This window comes from Orcinus orca, chromosome 20 (assembly GCF_937001465.1).
Source record: "Orcinus orca chromosome 20, mOrcOrc1.1, whole genome shotgun sequence".
Classification (NCBI taxonomy): Eukaryota; Metazoa; Chordata; class Mammalia; order Artiodactyla; family Delphinidae; genus Orcinus; species Orcinus orca.
Genome location: NC_064578.1, coordinates 12,030,677 through 12,048,703, shown reverse-complemented (window position 1 = coordinate 12,048,703; position 18,027 = coordinate 12,030,677). Strand labels below are relative to the sequence as shown.

Here is an 18,027-nt window from a genome sequence, read left to right as displayed (position 1 = left end):
CTGTGCAACTGCAGCGCAGGCGTAGTACGGGGTTGTGGGGCGGCGGCAGTAGCGTCTGGAGCGTTACCTCAGGCACTGGGGCTCTGTACGCCGCGCGTTGGCAAGACGGCACCTTCTTCTGGTGCTCGGCGTGAGCTATGGCTGAGGCGATGGATTTGGGCAAAGACCCCAATGGGCCAACCCATTCCTCGACTCTATTCGTGAGGGAGGATGGCAGCTCCATGTCCTTCTACGTGCGTCCCAGCCCGGCGAAGCGCCGGCTCTCGACGCTCATCCTGCACGGCGGCGGCACCTTGTGTCGCGTGCAGGAGCCCGGGGCCGTGCTGCTGGCTCAGCCTGGGGAGGCGGCGGCCGAGGCCTCGGGCGACTTCATTTCCACGCAGTACATCTTGGACTGCGTGGAGCGCAACGAGAGGCTCGAGCTGGAGGCCTACCGGTTGGGCCCGGCTCTAGGGGCCGACCAGGCCCCAGAGACGAAGCCCGGGGCTCAGGCTGGGGGCGCCGCCGCCACGGAGCCCGAGCTGCAGCCGCACGCGGGGCGGATCGTCTTCACGGACGCGGACGACGTGGCCATCTTGACGTACGTGAAGGAACATGCCCGATCGCCCAGCTCCGTCACCGGCAACGCCTTGTGGAAAGCGATGGAGAAGAGCTCGCTCACCCAGCACTCGTGGCAGTCCATGAAGGACCGCTACCTCAAGCGCCTGCGGGGCCAGGAGCATAAGTACCTGTTGGGGGAGGCCCCAGTGAGCCCCTCCTCCCAGAAACTCAAGCGGAAAACTGAGCAAGACCCCGAGGATGCTGATAGCGGGGGTGAGGCTTGCTGCGAACGCGCGAGCCCTCTGCTGTCCCCTGTGTGAGGCGGGGGCGTCGGCCTCTTTCCTCTTCTGTTGGGCGTCCATGTTGGCGTCTTGGGGAGCATCGTCCAGCCCCCTCCTCACCCCCCCTTTGACAGCCGGGTAATATTGCGCCGTTTTCTAAGGTCTCTCTTAATTCACTTTTCCAATAACTGGGGTATTGGCATGGTCCGATATTCAAAAGGTGCAGAAAGAGTATGTGGAAAATTCTCCCCCCTTTCCTTTCCCACCAGCTACCTAGTTTTTTCCCCCCAGAGACAACGGGGAACCAGCTTCTTGGGTATCTTTTAAGAGATTTCCCAGACTCGTTTTAAAAAATAGTTCTTCTGTATTCAGGTACATTCAGTATAAGACGTTTTAAAGTCATGCGTGCCAGACCAGCTTATTTTAATTTCTTGGCTTAAATGACTGCATATTCACATAAGAAGATTCTCAGTGGGAAGTCGCTTCCACGTTTCGCTCAGGTGAAGTGTATTTCTAACGCAGTTGAACAGAATATTGGGATTCAGGGCCGGTTAGGACACAGTGCATAGCTGTTGAGATGCTTCACTTCTGATAAAACGGGTATTGACAGCGTAAACTGACAGACCCTTTTGTTTAAAGAGTCATGCTGCTTCCTCAACTTCTCTTTCCTTCTGTGGCTATTCTGCATAACAGTTGAAATCTGGGAAGGCAAATCTGTTAATCCTATTCAATATGCTTAGTAGGAATTTTGTTTTTGGTAAAAGTGACATTTGAGATTCATTCATTCAACAGATGTTTGAGTGCCAGACCTTTATCCTGCTGGGATATAACAGTAAATAAAACTCCCTTCAGTCATGGAGTTTAAAATGCTAGCTGGGCAGCGGGAAGTGCTACAGAAAAAAATAAATCAGGGTAAGGGCCGGAGAGGAGGAGGTTTTCTACGGGATGAGAAGGGAAGGTCACTACTGTAAGCTGATGCTTGAGCAGAGACCAGAGGAAATGAAAGAACTCAGCAGTTGGTTATCTGAGAAAGAGTATTTCAGGCTTAGGGAGTATTAAGTACAAAGGTCCTGAGGTGGAGTATAGCTGGTGTGTTCTTGGAGCAACAGAGACCTGTGTGGCTGGGATGGAGGAAGCAAGAGGGAGAATTCTTGGAGAGACTGGGCTGTGTGTATGGGTGAAGGAGATCATGTAGGGCCCTGATTTTAAATCAGTGGTGTGGAGATGGCTGGTAGACCAATTGGAACTTGGGACAAAATTAAGCTGGATTCACCCTACTCAGTGTTTTGATATTCAGGCATTTAAATGTAAAAATTAAAATCATAAAATGACCAGGAGAAAATGTGGATGAGTATTGTTTTTTGTGGTTTTTTTTTTTGGCCGCGGCTTGCAGGGTTCCCTGACCAGGGGTCAAACCCAGGCCCATGGCAGTGAAAGCACAGAGTCTTAACCACTGGACTGCCAGGGAATTCCCGAGTATCCTTTTTATTTTAAAATTTTATTTATTTATTTATTTTGAATTAATTAATTTTATTTTATTATTTATTTTTGGCTGCGTTGGGTCTTTGTTGCTGCACGTGGGCTTTCTCTAGTTTCGGAGGGTGGGGGCTACTCTTCATTGCCTTGCGCAGGCTTCTCATTGCTGGGGCATGTGGGATGTTCCCCGACCAGGGCTTGAACCCATGTCCGCTCATTGGCAGGCGGATTCTTAACCACTGCGCCAGTAGGGAAGTCCCCAAGTATCCCTTTTAATAGTTAACATGTTGATAGTTCTGAAACCAGGAAGACTAAGAAAAAACTATATATATTTGATTACTTAAAATTTAAAGCTTCTCATGATAAATAAAGTCAGAGGGCAAACTGGAAAAGTATTTTCAATACGTTGCAACAGAGTGAGTTTCCTTAATATCCAAAGAGCTTGTAGAAGTTAGTAAGTAAAACTAGTAGAAAAGTGAGCAAAGGAAATGGAACAGGAAGTTTCCAGAAAAGGAAATAGATAAATGGCAAATAAACAAATGCAGAAATATTGTTACTGAATAAAAATAAATTAGACCCTGAGGGGACTTCCTTGGCTGGCCAGTGGTTAAGACTCCGTGCTTCCACTGCAGGGGGCACGGTTCGATTCCTGGTCAGGGAACTAAGATCCGGCCCCCCCCCCCCCCCCCCCGCCCCATGCCATAAGGCGCAGCCCCACAAACAAAAAATTACACCCTGAGCAGAGGACCAGTACAAGCCATGCCTGGACTTCTGCCCATGGAAACTGAAATAAGTGTGTCTGGTGTGTTTTTTAGAAAAGTAGATCAGAGCAAGGCAATGTCATATTTTATCAGTTAGATTGGCAATAACTAACAAAATGGGTAATACCCAGAGTTAACGAGGTATATGAAAACAAGTACACTCCTACATTATTAATAGAAGGAAATCGGTGCAATTTCTTTGGAAGGAATTTTGACACCATCTGACAACATTTAAAATACATGTTCCCTTAAACATGGTAATTATTGCCTCTAGGAATTTATCCTCAGATATACTCCAAGTGTAAAAGAGTACATAGTGAAAAGTGAGTCTCACTGCTCCATACCCCTTCCCCCGCTTCCTCTCCCAGAGGCAACCACTGTTGTTGTCCCCTGTTTGTGTCCTTTTTCCTCAGTAACACTAGCACACTAGACAGAAGTTTGTTCTGCAGTTTGCTTTCTTTTTTTAACTTAATAGATCTTGAAGCTTTTGTGTGTCTGCTCATTGATTGCTTCATTCCTTTCTTGTTCGTTGCATTATGTTTCATTATGTGAGCCATAATTTGTTTACACTTTTTATTATGGAAAATTTCAAACATTTACAGAAGTAGAAAGAGAATAGTATAATGCACGTACCCATCACCCAACTTCACCTGATTATAGTTTGTGGCCAGTTTTTTCATCTACACCTTTCATCCTGACTTCTGGGATTATTTTGAAGCCAGTGCCGGGCATTATCCCATTTTTTTATCGGTTTCAGCAAGTATCTCTAAAATATAAGGCTTCTTTTTAAAATTTTATGTAAAATAAAATTGACTTATTTTGGTGTACAGTTATGTATTTAAATTTTTTTCATTGTGGTAGAATATGCATTAGATAAAATATACCATTTTAGCTGTTTTTAAGTGTTCAGTTCAGTAGCACTAAGTATGTTCACATTGTGATGCAGTCATCACCACGATCCATCTCTAGAACATTTTCGTCTTCCAGAACTGAAATTTGTACCCATTAAACACCAACCCATGTTGCAACATGTGTGAGAATTTTGTTCCTAGTGTTGCCACATCTTGGATATTGTGAATAATGCTGCTGTGGTATGGGTTACTAATACCTGTTTGAGACCCTGCTTTTTTTTTTTTGGTGTGTATTCTCAGAAGTGGAATTGCTGGATCACATGGTGATTATATGTTTAATATTTTAAGAAACTGCCATACAGTTTTCCAGTTAGGTGTTTTAACACATGTACAGATGGTGATGTAACCACCAAAATCAGGGTACAGAACAATTCCATCACAAAAAATCTCTCTCATGTTGCCCCTTAGTAGTCAGTCTTTGTTAAGTGGAAAATAGCAGAGTTAAGTCCTCAGAGAACAACGAGTAAAAGGGAAATAGGAGGATGTTTAGCTTTAGGAGGCTCTCCTTTCTGTAGATTGTATGTGGTGGATTGTGGTAGACCCCCCAGATCTATCTTCCCCTGGGAGAACTGCCTTACCCAAGGTTCTGTCATTCCAGGCTAGCATCCAATGACTAATCTATGCAGCGTTAAAATAACATCTTGGCCCCCTTGCCCCAACTTGGTCAACTCTGTAGGGCCTTCCTAGCTCCAGACTTCTACATGGTTTCAGTTGCGGCCTTGTTGGAACTCTCACAGCTCTCAGCTTCTTTCTGCCCAGTGAACACTCCTTAATCAACACCTTACCTGTTAATCTCCATCTCAGAACCTACTTCCCAGAGAACCCAATTTATGGCACAGTTTTGTTAATTTGCAAGATCTATAAATACAAAGTGAAAAATGAATTAAACTTGAAGAGTATTTTTATTTTACGTATCAGAACCTAGGAAAATTATCACCATTTTTATTGTACAACTTTTCAGAAGCAAGAGTAGAAATTATTGAACATGCATGTCATGTTTTTCTTACCCTTCTGATCAAAAACATATTTTCTAATAGGAAAAAAGTGCAGGCTCACTTCTGGCCCAGAGCTCACAGAGCATTTACTATATTTTTGGTTTCTGTAAAAAAGGCTAATTCTAATCTGGTGCTGTTCTGTTTAATAGAACCACAGAATAAGAGAACTCCAGACTTGCCTGAAGAAGAATTTGAAAAGGAAGAGATCAAGGAGAATGAAGAAGCAGTCAAAAAGATGCTTGTAGAAGCCACCCGGGAGTTTGAAGAGATTGTGGTATGTTAACTAGATTTAACTCATGTTTTTTTCCTATGTCCATTCTCCTCCTTTGAAATTGGTCTTCCCATCTGTTCTTTTTATACACCTGAGGCCCAGAAAGGTAAGAGAGAAATTCAAGATGGAGGAGGAAAATGGAAGGTGAGACTGATCAAGGTTCTGGGCATGTACTTTTAGTTTTTGGTAGGATGATTTAAGGAGGAGGGGAGGGAGAAAGATGGGGGAGAATTATTTTTAAGCAGTATAAAGCATCTTACTTTGAGTACTTTCATCTGTAAGTTTTTCTAAGTTAAGTTTGTGGATTTATCTTTTTAAAATGTTTTTATTCTCAGGTAAAAGTAATTTTTTAAAGAGGTTAATTTTTTATCAAGCAATTTTAGCTCTTTGTATACTTAGAGCTTTTTTAGAATTTTTTAGCTCTTCCATATTCAGTTAAGTTCTAAAACTTTGTTGGAATCCCATATTTAATCATAGTTATAGAGAAAGGCAACCATAAAATAATGAGTAATAAAAAAATCCAAATTATATGTGCATATCTTCTCTAAGAAAAAGGATCTTGTTAATTAATTTTTCTTACTAACACTAAGAAAAATGGTTATGCATCAGTCTAAAACAGGAAAATAATTTAAAGTTCATTTAATTTAAAGTTGGTTCATTTTCTGTAAACTTTCAAATACTCTCAACAACTCTCAAACATGGCCTACATAGGTCTCCTCTCACATAACACGCTTTGTAACGTGCCTAAATATAGTGTAGTGTGGAGACCCTAATATATTCATACAGCAATGTTTTTTGAGTACTTACCATGTGAAGGCATTGGTAGGCACTGGGGATGTAGTGATGAGCAAAACATAACATTTCCTGCCCTATGGAGCTTACAATCTGAGAGTGAAGTCAAATTTTTAACAAATAATCTAGTGCATACATGTGTATACATATATGTATATGCACATAACATTTATTTTTCACATTCAGTGTAGCTTCTAATGTTCTGTTGGAATACCATATACATACACGTACGTACATATGTACACATGCATACACACACACACACACACTCCATCCACACTCACACTTCTCCTTACCCTATCATATACATACATATATATACACATACATACACGTATGCACACATCCAACATGAGTAAATGTAAGAAGGAACATAGCACATAAGAGGAACTGAAGGAAGTCCAGTGTGATTGGGGTGAAAAGGACAAGGAAGTGGTAGCTGGGAGAGACCAGATATTTTAAGAGTAAGTATTCATGACTTGGTAATTAGTAACTGGTCATATTCATCACTTTCTCTAGGTGGATGAGAGCCCTGATTTTGAAATACATATAACAATGTGTGATGATGATCCACCCACACCTGAGGAAGACTCAGAAACACAGCCTGATGAGGAAGAAGAAGAAGAAAAAGTTTCCGCACCAGAGGTGGGAGCTGCCATTAAGATCATCCGGCAGTTAATGGAAAAGTTTAACTTGGATCTGTCAACAGTTACACAGGCCTTCCTAAAAAACAGTGGTGAGCTGGAGGCTACTTCCTCCTTTTTAGAGTCTGGTCAGAGGGCTGATGGGTATCCCATTTGGTCCCGACAGGATGACTTAGATTTGCAAAAAGATGATGAGGGTACCCGAGATGCACTGGTCAAAAAATTTGGTGCTCAGAATGTAGCTCGGAGGATTGAATTCCGAAAGAAATAATTGGCAAGATAATGAAAAAAAAAGGTTTGGCACATAAGGCATTAAAAATTTTTTTTGTGACTATTGAACTTCAGAGATTTTTACATTGGAACTGACACTCATCTTTTGACCAATGCTATTGTTGCTCTGTGAGTCCTAGATTTTGTAGCCAAGCAAAGTTGGAGGATGAAAATAAAAGAAATTGGATATATTTAGAGCTGTTCCTGGCAGTATCAATGTGTTTGTACAAGGAAAATCAAAAACAGAGAGGTTGGTTTACATAGTAATAACCGCTTTCTGGAATGGAATCCCTGCTGTATTGGTGAGAGGAGCTAGTGACAAAGTCAAAGGCGGAAAGTTAGATGGGTTGTTTCAGAAAGCATAAATAAAGAGCCTCCTATCCTTTGGCAGAAGCTTCTCTAGATTATGATAGATTCCAAATCAAGAATCTAGGAATGTGGAAAGATTTAATTACAAGGCCTTTGAACATGGACTGTCCCAAACCCTTGCATCCCCCAGTGAACTCTGATTTCTGGGCTGCTTTGAAAACCCCATATTCCTTTTGCCAACTTATATTTGGGGAGCCTGTTCGTTGGCTGTTCTTTTCTTCAAGTCTGTGTCAGTTAAGTCTCTACCATGTGTTTCTTTATCTACCATCCAGTTTTGTTTAAAACACAAAAATTTAGAGAGTCTTGGGAAAAGTCTTACTTGGTTACTAGGAATGTGTTTTTATTTATTGAGAATAGTTTTGTGCTAAGAATAGTGTTAGATTTAAAAATTAGAGGATTAATTCCTCTTTGTTGTGTTGATTTCATTATTGAAAATAAATAGAACTTTGTATTTGAGTCTCCTCAAAGTGTTTTCTTTGATTGTGTTCACAAAACCTTTTCGGTATAAAAACCATAAAGGAACTAACATTTTTGGATCTTAGTAATTAGAACTAATAAAGAGTTCCATTTAAGACTAATGGGTTATTAGAAAGAAACTGTTTCTTCTGGGTGGAGCAAAGAGAAGATCTGTGTCAGGGACTGTGAAAGATGGCATAACAAGGTGAACTGCTGAGAGTCAAAAGGGAAGAGAAGCCAATAAGGAACCATCCGGTGTGTAATAGAAGGTGTCAGTGCCTGTCCCAAATGCCTGAGCACTCACCATTCCAGCACTGGCCACCATCAGGAGTCCTACTGCAATCACCTTCCTAAGGCTCCCTCTCTGCTTGAAGTGCTGTGGAGTTAATGCCCCTGAGAGCAGCTTTCAGCTAATGGTGAATAGGAATCAGAGGATGCATCCCAGCTTCCTTGCTCACCAGAGAACTGACAGCTGAATATTTGAGTTACCCCTCGAGTGGAGTTACCCCATGCCATCCGAGGCCGCCAGTAGAAGAAAGCATAGTTGCCCACAGTGGTATGAATGCACCTGCATAGACCTCCTCTTATTTTACATACCCACTTCCCTACTAGTGCATCCTGGAATCATCGGTTAAATTCACATTTTTTCCTTAGAGTCTGCTTCTGGGAGAACCCAGCCTAAAGCAAAGCATTTAACCTTTTACTCCTCCTTAGAATGTTGAAAGGATACAACACACACCCAGCAGTAAACGTAGCTCACTACAGTAGTGTTTCTTTTTTTTTTGGCTGTGGTGCACGGCATGTGGAATCTTAGTTCCTTGACCAGGGATTGAACCCATGCCCCCTGCAGTGGAAGCATGGAGTCTTAACCTCTGGACCACAAGGGAAGTCCCCACAGTAGTGATTCTTAAATGGGGCTTGGGAGGGGTTGGGTGGTGGATATTTGTTTAAAATGGGTTCTCCTCCATTGTGATGTGACCCTAGAGTGGTTGAAAATCATTGCTTTAGATATGAAATGGAAATGTCATCTAGCATGTCTGTATCTCAATAAAGTTACCACAGCCTATTGGCTTTACAGAGCTAGAAATTCCAGTTTTGTCAGTCATGTGCAAAAGGGTCTGATTTATTATACCCAGACTCCCAGAAGACATGTTTAAATCTAAACACACACCAACTTCTAGTGCTCATTATAAACCAGTAATTTTCAAATATCTGGTTTTGTAATTTCTCTGGTCATTTCATCTCTTGGTCTGGGGTATATGTGGGGAAACATTATCAGAAATATTTTGGGGAGCACAAAACTAAGCAAGGAAAATGAGTTGGATCTTAATGGTTAATGGCATTGAGCTATGGCTGTATCTACTCCAGAGACCAGCAGTTCAAGTCTTGAATTGACATACTTCTGCTTTGTGCTGCCAGATTCTTGTTCTTTGGGTTTTCTTTCCTTGACTTCGTGAGTTTGGCTTTTCTGCTTATGATGTGGGATATGTTATTTCGTACTCATTTTAGCTCTTGAGTTCTAGGCCTTCCTCACTATTCCCTCTTGGCTCCCCCTTACTCCAGCTTTTGAAATTTTTCTAGACCTTAAATAACCTCCATAACTTCATTAGTGGCAGAAACATTCTGTCTTCTCTTTCTCTGCAACAATGAGGCTATTCATTATTTTCCTCTGTTCCCTATTCCATTTAAGTGGGTGCAGTTGAGTTTTAAAAATTGAAGCTGCTGTTTGAATTGTTCTGATCCTCTTGCTTTTGGACTAATGCTTTTGGCTGAATCATATGCCTACCTGGCTATAGCAATAAGGTGTATTTCATTGAACGTAACAGAAAACCTAACTCTAAAGGACTTTAATAAATAAGGGGATTTATATTTTGTATATATAACAAGAAGCCCTGAGGTTGGGTGGCTTTAAGGTTCTAGTTTTCTGCTCTTCCATCCTTAACGTGTTCTGTCAGCTTCTCCCCTTGTGGTTGAAAGGTGGCAGCTACAGCTCCAGCAGCTGAAGAGGGAGGGTTTCCTCCTAAGTGTCTCCTTTATTGGTGGGCAGCCTTTCTCAGAAGCCCCTCATAGACATCTCACTGGCCAGAATTGTGACACGTGCCCCTTCCTAACTCCACCTCTCTGCAGGGTAAATGAAATTGACTGAGAGTGATTAAGATCTCTACTCCTTGGGCTGCGGATTGTGTATCCTTCCCTGGGAATGTGGCCTGAAAGGGGAGGGTGTATACCCAAATAAAAGTCAGGGAGTTTAGGGTCTGCTAAGAACTTCCATTGTACGGACGAGTCACCTTCTTCAGGGGCAAGAATATTCTACCCAGGAGCAGGCAGCACAGCTAGTGACGAAATCCCCAATGCCCCCTCCAGAGGATATACAGTGATTTCTGCTCCAGAGGTGAAGTCTGCACTTTGGCCATCACCCAAACAGTGGACACAACCTGGACCAGGACTGGCCTGCGAGATGCATGACCTCATCCACGGCCCCTCCCGTCCAAAGGTTTTCAGCCCCAAGGGGTCCAAGAACTAAGGGACCAGGTTGTTGGGACCCAAGGGGCCTCTAGGAAGAGGGCAGGTGCCTTTTATCGGAGGCAGAGCTGGGATGGGGCAATCAGATGCTCCAGCCGTGGGCACCAAGCAAGGTCCACTGGACTTGCCACCCTGCAGGATCCATGTTCTCAGCCCTGCTTTCAGGCTGTAGAGGCCTCAACCATGACAACCTTTAAGGCCTCCACTGGCTGTGAGCCCAGTGCACATTCATGGTCACCTCAATCTGTTATAAGAATAGGATGTCTGGTCACCCAGTCCATGAAAGGGACATTTGACTTGCAGGAGATTCTGAACTGGTCAACGTGTTTCTCTTGGTCAGATACTGTTCCTTACCTTTTTCTCTAGAGACTTAATCCCACCGCTTGCTTCAGAAGTGAAAATTTACCTATTTCTCTAGAGAAGGTCATCCCATCTGTCTCCCTCCAGAGGCTATAGTTAGACGTGTAGATATAGAGATAGGCATAAAGAGTATGGAGGGGAGCTGTAGAGACAATGTAGATGAACAATAGATAATATATTTACATAGATCCATACATATAAACATGGAGATACAGATATGCATATAAATGAAGAAGTAGATTATAGACACAAATGTATAGTTTTCCCTTCACAAATAATCAGACTTGTTTTCATAAGTTGGAGAACTCTGTCCACGTATGTGTTTGAAGTACAGGAAAGATACTAGGACCTCTCATCTCTGACCACATGAGAATCATGTGGGGGAGAAATTTAAAAATCAAACTAGGCATGGTATCAACACTGTTAAATATATCAGATTCTTTTTGTAGATTTGTGCCACTAATACCTGCACATACGCATGTGACTTTTATTTCCCTAAGTGGTTAATGAAGATACAGCTCATATTAGGAAAAATAACTTGTGCTGAGTGTTATTTGGCCATAAATACTGATGTTGGAATATTCTGGCACTTGTGCTTCAGTGTATAAACATCTAGAGAACTCCTGCATGTAACGCACCCAGATACCAGAAGGATGTCCACCTCACGACTGTATTTGTGCAAAACTGGTATCTTTGTAGAACTAGATGGTATGCGTACTGATCTTCTTTCAACACCTTCATATGGAAAGTAAACAAAGCAAATATGACAAAACAGAAAGCAAATTGATAAAATGAACAAAGAAGTGATTTTTTTTTCTTTTTTTTTTTGCGGTACGCGGGCCTCTCACTGTTGTGGCCTCTCCCGTTGTGGAGCACAGGCTCTGGATGCGCAGGCTCAGTGGCCATGGCTCACAGGCCCAGCCGCTCCGCGGCATGTGGGATCTTCCCAGACTGGGGCACAAACTCGTGTCCCCTGCATCGGCAGGCGGACTCTCAACCACTGTGCCACCAGGGAAGCCCAGAAGTGATATTTTTTAAAGACATTTTTATTGCCAAGGTAAACCCACATATATCAAAATCTGTTTTCAGAATTTACCTTTTCAAAAGAGGGGGGAAGACTGAGAATGAGAATGGTTATCCCAGGTTTTAGATGAACGTATAATGTATTTATAATAAGAGGAGAAATATTATGGACATATATATATACATATATGCAAATATATACAAAAAACTAAAAAAGTGGAAATATTAGCATCATTAGACTATGTTCAGTGATGATATGGTATTGCTATTATAATTTCCTTGTAATTTTTTGTATGTTTTAAATAGTCAAAGTAAAAATACACTTCTAAGTGAAGATTACTCAGTATTATGGATTTGTCCAAATCCATTTAATCATTCCCGTAATGATGGATGCTGAGGTAGTATCTAGTTCCCAGTTTAAACCCTCGGAGCTTTGGGGAAAAGCTCACTTTTATGAGCTCACATCATCAAGAAGTACAGCATCCCTTCGTTTTCTACACAATCAACTAATTTCAAGTTTGCCCTCTCGTGATGCCAGGAGGGAAAGAAGTTCTAATATGTCCCTCAGAGATCTATTCTCACCTGAGTTAGGTTACAGTTTGTGGGTTTTCCAGACCGTGGAGGACATGGTGATTACAGAGAGAAGGTCATATTCTTGAGTAAAATACTTTTTTTCTGGAAGAATTCAGCAGACATGTCCACCACCTAGTGCCCATGGTGCTTCCATGGGCAGTGTGGAGCTTGGAAATAATCCTTCACTTAGTAGAGTATAGAAGATTACCACTGCCCACAAGAAAAACAACCTCCATGTGGGTTTCCAAGTGGTTTTTCCTTCCCCCTGCTTTAGTTTTGCCTCTGACAGGATGACCTCCTTATTCATTGTCCTTTAAATTGCTGTGATCTGCATCCAAAGAAAGGAGGACTGGATCAGGTTCAGAATGCTATCTTCTTCCTCCTGAAGCTCAAGCCCTGGTGAGCTTTGCAAAGTGTTCAGAAGAACCTGAAAATCCTGGAGGGTCCTCTTCCTGTGGATCAGGATTCAAAAAAGTTTGTACCTTTTACTGACAATCTGTGGATGGCAGGAGTTGACCTAAAGGCTTCTTGAGGTTTCTATATATTGCTGGTGCGGTTGGCTGAGGGCATGAGATGGTTCTCCAGCTGACTCTGTGTGGTGTGGCCACCAGTCTGTCTCAGTGGGTCCCTTTTTGAGGATCCCGCTCTGCAGTCAGAGCCTGGCAGCACTCATCCCACCACTGCAGAAAGTAAGATATGTCCACCTGGCTCAGATCCTGTGGTGGTGGTTTTTTGTGCTCAGCTTGAGGCTGAGAATAGTCTTCCAACTGCAGTACTCCCATGTCAGTCTGTTCTTGGTGATCCTGGCGTTCTTGGTATTGGGGCCAGAAGGGGTACTGAGTATCTGGGTCTCCTCCCATAGTCAGCAGTGCTGGCACATAATTCCCAAGTGTTAGAGTAGAGGGAGAGTTCTCTCCTCTCTGCACAGCCTGCATGGGCTGCATCATGACACTTTGTCCTTGGATCACACAAGGGACAGAGGATACGTGGGATGGGAGAAGAACAGGTAGAAATGGTTGGTTCCTGCTGAAAGAACTGGAGGAAGCAAAATGATGAGATCTGCCTGGGAGAGTACATAGGTCAATTTCGTGCTGCTGAGCTGTCATACCAGGTCTCCCATTTGGGCCATCTACCAAGGAATTCACAGGCTCACTTGTGCTCTGCCCAGGGTACAGAGATCTTGGGTCCTGAAACCACATCTCCGTGAGAAAAACAGAGACATGGATATCATAAGACAAGCGATTCTGGCTGTTCTCAAACTGTGTAAAGCAAAGGGCCTATTATATAGGCCCAAATCTCAAGAGGTGTGTGTGTGTGTGTCTATACATACATATATATATATATATATATATATATATATATATATATATATATGAAATTAATTGCCCTTGTTCATGTGTTCAGTATGTGTATATATGTACATATGTGTGTGGACACATATATATGTGCATATGCATAAGTATGTGTGTATATATATGTGTGTTTATTTGTGTATATGTATACATATACAAACACATAGATTTAGGTCATAGCACATTCAGCAATCAACTATAGATGAATTGAAACTGGCTAAAAAGGCATATGCTTTAGGATCCACCCTTCAATTTCAACGATGGATCAGGGAACAAGGTCTCCTGACGAGGTTGACATTTTCCTCCTATTAATCAGTGTTTGCACAGGAATACATACCTTGTAAACGTGTATAAATCTGAATAAGGATTAATAAACACATAAGTGTTTATGAGGGTCATTGTGCTGATAGACCTGTGAACATGCTTCCTAGTCATGAGCGTTGAATGTATACGGAACCACTATCCCCATAGCTTAGGTAGAAGAAGGTACTAATGAGGGTGATTTTGTTCCCCTATTTGACTATGCTTGTAGATTTTTTTGGGGTGTTAAAAGTGGGGGAAGGAGAGATGGGCAGGATATCTAGTTGGTAAAGGCCAGGAATGCTGAAAAACACTATACCTGGCATGGACTGCCCCTCCCAAGAAAGAATTGTCTGGCCCAAAATGACAGCAGTGCCAAGCTTTAGAAAACCTAACGAGAGTGTTCTCAAAATAGGCGTTAATTTTCACATCTTCCCACAGTTTTGTACCACTGACAATTTGATTAGAAAATTCTTCCTTTTGCAGGAATGTGACTTGCAATGCCAGGTGTTTACTATCCCAGGCCTTTGTCCTTGATTGCTGTGGTAATCTAGGTTAGTTAAGGTTTTCCAGCAACCACTCGGGGTAACATTGTTTAATGGGTTAGGGATATTTGCTGCCATAGACATAAAACTTACTTGAATTCTCGATTCTGGAATGCCTGTTTGGCTAGTGTTTTCCTGTTTGCAATATCAAAGAATTGGTTCCTCTTGAAGGCTTGAACTAGAATGTTTGATTGAGATCTTGGAACCGATGTGTGGTCTTGTGTGGCTCCTTTTGGTAAGTATGCTAAAAGAGAACGCGGGGACAATAGGGTTTTTAGGACATTTTTGCATTCAAGCTGGAAACTCAAACTTGGGAAGATAGTGCTGACCTCTTACTCCCTCTGAATCCCCCTGAGATGACAGAAGAGGAGGATGTTGCCCTGCTCAGAGCAGCAGGACCAAAAAGTCCAAAGCCTTTCTTGCTCAGAACCTGTCTGTCCCAGCCACTGTGGGACCATGCTTATATTGATGACCTTAGGTTACTCAGAACAAGCTGTAACTGGCTCCAAAACTAAGGATTCTTTGTGGAGAATTTGGGCACAACATGCAGAATTGATTCCCCTCTCAATGGGACCCACTGATGAACTGCATTTGGACTGGTGGGTTCTTACCTTGAGTATAAGGCTGAGGCTGGTTCTGTCCATGGGTTTGGTCTTCTCCTAGGAGGAGCTGAACCCCAATCGGCTCTGTCTTGCTCTGTGGTTTTTAAACCAAATCTGAGTGGGAAAAGACGACGTGAAAGTCATGTAACTCAGTCTGTGTCATTCCAAATATCAATGCAGTTAAACAAAACGAATTGATCAACTGCTCTTGGGATAATATCCCTAAGAGAAAGACGATGTATTATCCTGGGATTGACGCTATTATTAGCATACAATTCAGGATGGTATACAATCTGCTCTCAACTCAAGTTAGCATTTCTTGTACGGTCATCCTCAGGGTATCCAAAATAAATTTCCCTGATTTAAGAAAAACAGTGTAGTTCTCCCAGAGGAAGTCAATCAATCTCTCTCTGTCTCTCTCTCTCTCTCTGTCTCTCTCTCTCTCTCCCCCTTGTGTTGTATCAACTTTTCATTAGAACACCATTTCATAATACACAATACATATGGGATTGATCGTAGAAAAGAATTTCTTTATGTAGGGCAGTAGAATTAGCCATAGTCAAGAGCAGGGCTAACTCACCTACACTTTTACTTATTTCATCCCATAGTCAGCAATAGATAATGAAACTCCTAGGGACCCCATATATCTTGCTTTAAAACTATTATCACCAACATAGCCAATTGTATTCTGCTTGTTTCCTCATTACTGGAGTTGACATTGCAAGGTGCTTTCTAAGTATTTCTGAGTGTTTTATTTTGATAATTTGATAATTCATGGTAAGATTAGGGTGTCAGTTATAACCAATATCTGATGTAGCACTCATATCCCAGGCATTGTGCTAAAAGGTTATATCTATTCTTTAAATTAATTAATAAAAATATTTTCCAATAAGAAGTCTTAAGCCCAAGTGGAAACTGGAAACTAATGAGTAAGTTACTGAACACAGTTGCAGAACCAACCTCATCCTACATTGTTTCCTGGACTTGCCATCCTCCACCTCAGTTCAAATGGGCCTAGTACCTCTCATGCAGCTAATCACTAGATAGTCCCCCAAAGTGCACTTTATTCTGGGATTTGGGAAAACTGTTTCCTACACCTAAAACAAATGCATTAAGAAAAGCGGAACTTTTCTTCTCCCCAGCGTCCCCTCAGACTGATGCCCTTATATATAGTGACTTATTGGAGACTATTTTTTTTTTTTTTTTTTTTGCGGTACGCGGGCCTCTCACTGTTGTGGCCTCTCCCATTGCCGAGCACAGGCTCCGGACGCGCAGGCTCAGTGGCCATGGCACACGAGCCCAGCCGCTCCGTGGCATGTGGGATCCTCCCAGACCGGGGTACGAACCTGTGTCCCCTGCATCGGCAGGCGGACTCTCAACCACCAGGGAAGCCCCTGGAGACTATTTTTGATAACAAAAATCTGAACTCATTATTCTCCTCTGAAAGCACCTTTTTTATTGACCTTTATTGATTTCAATACTGTTTCAGTTGGTATAATTGTATTATTTACAGCTATCTTTTTGCTGACTGAAGAAATCCAGTTTATTTTTATTTTTACATCAGTAGTTCTATTCAAAATGATACAATATGGGATTTTATTTCATACACTCCTGTGTATGAATCACATTTCAGATATTAGTGAAAAAAAAAAACTAGCTTGAGAATTGGGAATTTACATGAGTGCTTACCCCACAGTTTCCTCATAATTATATATTAATCATTATTCTGCCATATATATTCCAGTACTTGATACCATATCATTATCATAGTGATCCAATTTCCTATAATCTCTAAATCTCAGAAGTTGATTTAATTATCTCCTTTTGGAGAGCCTCAACCAGTATATTCTTTTCTCCAAGAGTGAATGCCCCCAACCAATTGGTAAAAGAAGTAACAGTTTTCTACCATTGGTAAAAGAGGTAATTCTTGTTTTTATTTTGTTTTAAATATTATTTAACAGGAAAAACCTTTAGGAAACATACCCAACATAAGAGAATCACCTGCCAGTGCTAAGCTTGGCCTTTCTCTTTACCTTGAACCTGACAGATAATGAAATAGAAACCTGATACTAACCTGAATTTTAGATTCTGGAATGCCAATTTCCTTGGCCAGTTGTTTCCTGTTAGCTTTTTCAGGGTAAGGGTCATGTTCAAACCATGCTTGGAGGATATTCTTTTGACTCTGGTGTAAATAATCTTGCCTTGCCAGGTTTCTTTTTGTAATAGTATGTCTGATGAAGAGAAAGTGGGGAGAATTATGAAGGATATGTTTATGGATTAAAAACTGGGTGAGCATATATCTTACTTCAGGTTGAAAGTCTGTAAACCCAATGATTATTCTGTATTTTTACTTTAGGGATATACCTAAAGTCATTCTAAATTGGAGACATGGGAATTCCCTGGTGGTCCAGTGGTTTGGACTCCATGCTCTCACTGCCAAGGGCCTGGGTTCAATCCTTGGTTGGGGAACTAAGATCCCACAAGCAGCCCGGCGTGGCCAAAATAAAAAATTGGAGACATACAGGTCATATATATATATAATAGAAAAAATGACAGTCTGTCATCTCTGAGTTACCAAAGGAAGAAGGTAATAGAAATCCACAAAATTACATGCAAAGAAAATAGGAGTTAGGAAAATAAATGGAAATAAATGAAACAAGTAAAACATTAAAACAAAAACAAGAAAAACATTAAAAGGATAAATTAAATACAATACACAAAACTGATACTTTATGATAAAATACATTTAAATAAATATAAAATGTTAAATTATTAGATATAAACTAAACGTAAAATATTATGTATTCCATATATATTTTTCTCCATTTAAAGTGTTAACTTTAAGACTTTTGAAAACCCACATATGGGACTCACGGCTGTCTCTTAAATTTGAAATTGCATTCTCTCACTTCAAAGCACCCATCAATCCCCTGATACAACTTATCACTGCAAAACAGCCCCTGCTTCAACAACCTATTCCTCT

At 41.5% G+C, this 18,027-nt stretch overlaps 2 protein-coding genes across 2 annotated transcripts in view; one reads left to right on the top strand and one right to left on the bottom strand.

Moving 5' to 3' along the window:
* The first annotated feature begins 3 nt into the window (after positions 1-3).
* On the top strand, positions 4-7,771 carry TERF2IP (TERF2 interacting protein). The gene is made up of 3 exons (XM_004273290.4): positions 4-813; positions 5,114-5,238; positions 6,547-7,771. Exons 1-3 carry the CDS (start codon positions 138-140, stop codon positions 6,940-6,942), a joined length of 1,197 nt encoding a protein of 398 aa, XP_004273338.2. The 5' UTR covers positions 4-137; the 3' UTR covers positions 6,943-7,771.
* Positions 7,772-12,565: 4,794 nt separating this feature from the next.
* Positions 12,566-18,027, bottom strand: part of DUXB (double homeobox B) — a 64,971-nt gene continuing 59,509 nt past the window's right edge. The window contains 6 exon segments of the mRNA XM_049703633.1: positions 12,566-13,444; positions 14,536-14,567; positions 14,570-14,686; positions 15,113-15,158; positions 17,119-17,231; positions 17,234-17,275. Coding sequence (XP_049559590.1) covers positions 12,863-13,444; positions 14,536-14,567; positions 14,570-14,686; positions 15,113-15,158; positions 17,119-17,231; positions 17,234-17,275 — 932 coding nt within the window. The 3' untranslated portion in view covers positions 12,566-12,862.

Bases quoted from the DNA above. Each gene is read 5' to 3' on its own strand.
- TERF2IP (XM_004273290.4), top strand. From the start codon at position 138: ATGGCTGAGGCGATGGATTTGGGCAAAGACCCCAATGGGCCAACCCAT. The intron at 814-5,113 runs GTGAGGCTTGCT...TCTGTTTAATAG, and splicing joins CGAGGATGCTGATAGCGGGG to AACCACAGAATAAGAGAACT. The intron at 5,239-6,546 runs GTATGTTAACTA...CACTTTCTCTAG, and splicing joins GGGAGTTTGAAGAGATTGTG to GTGGATGAGAGCCCTGATTT.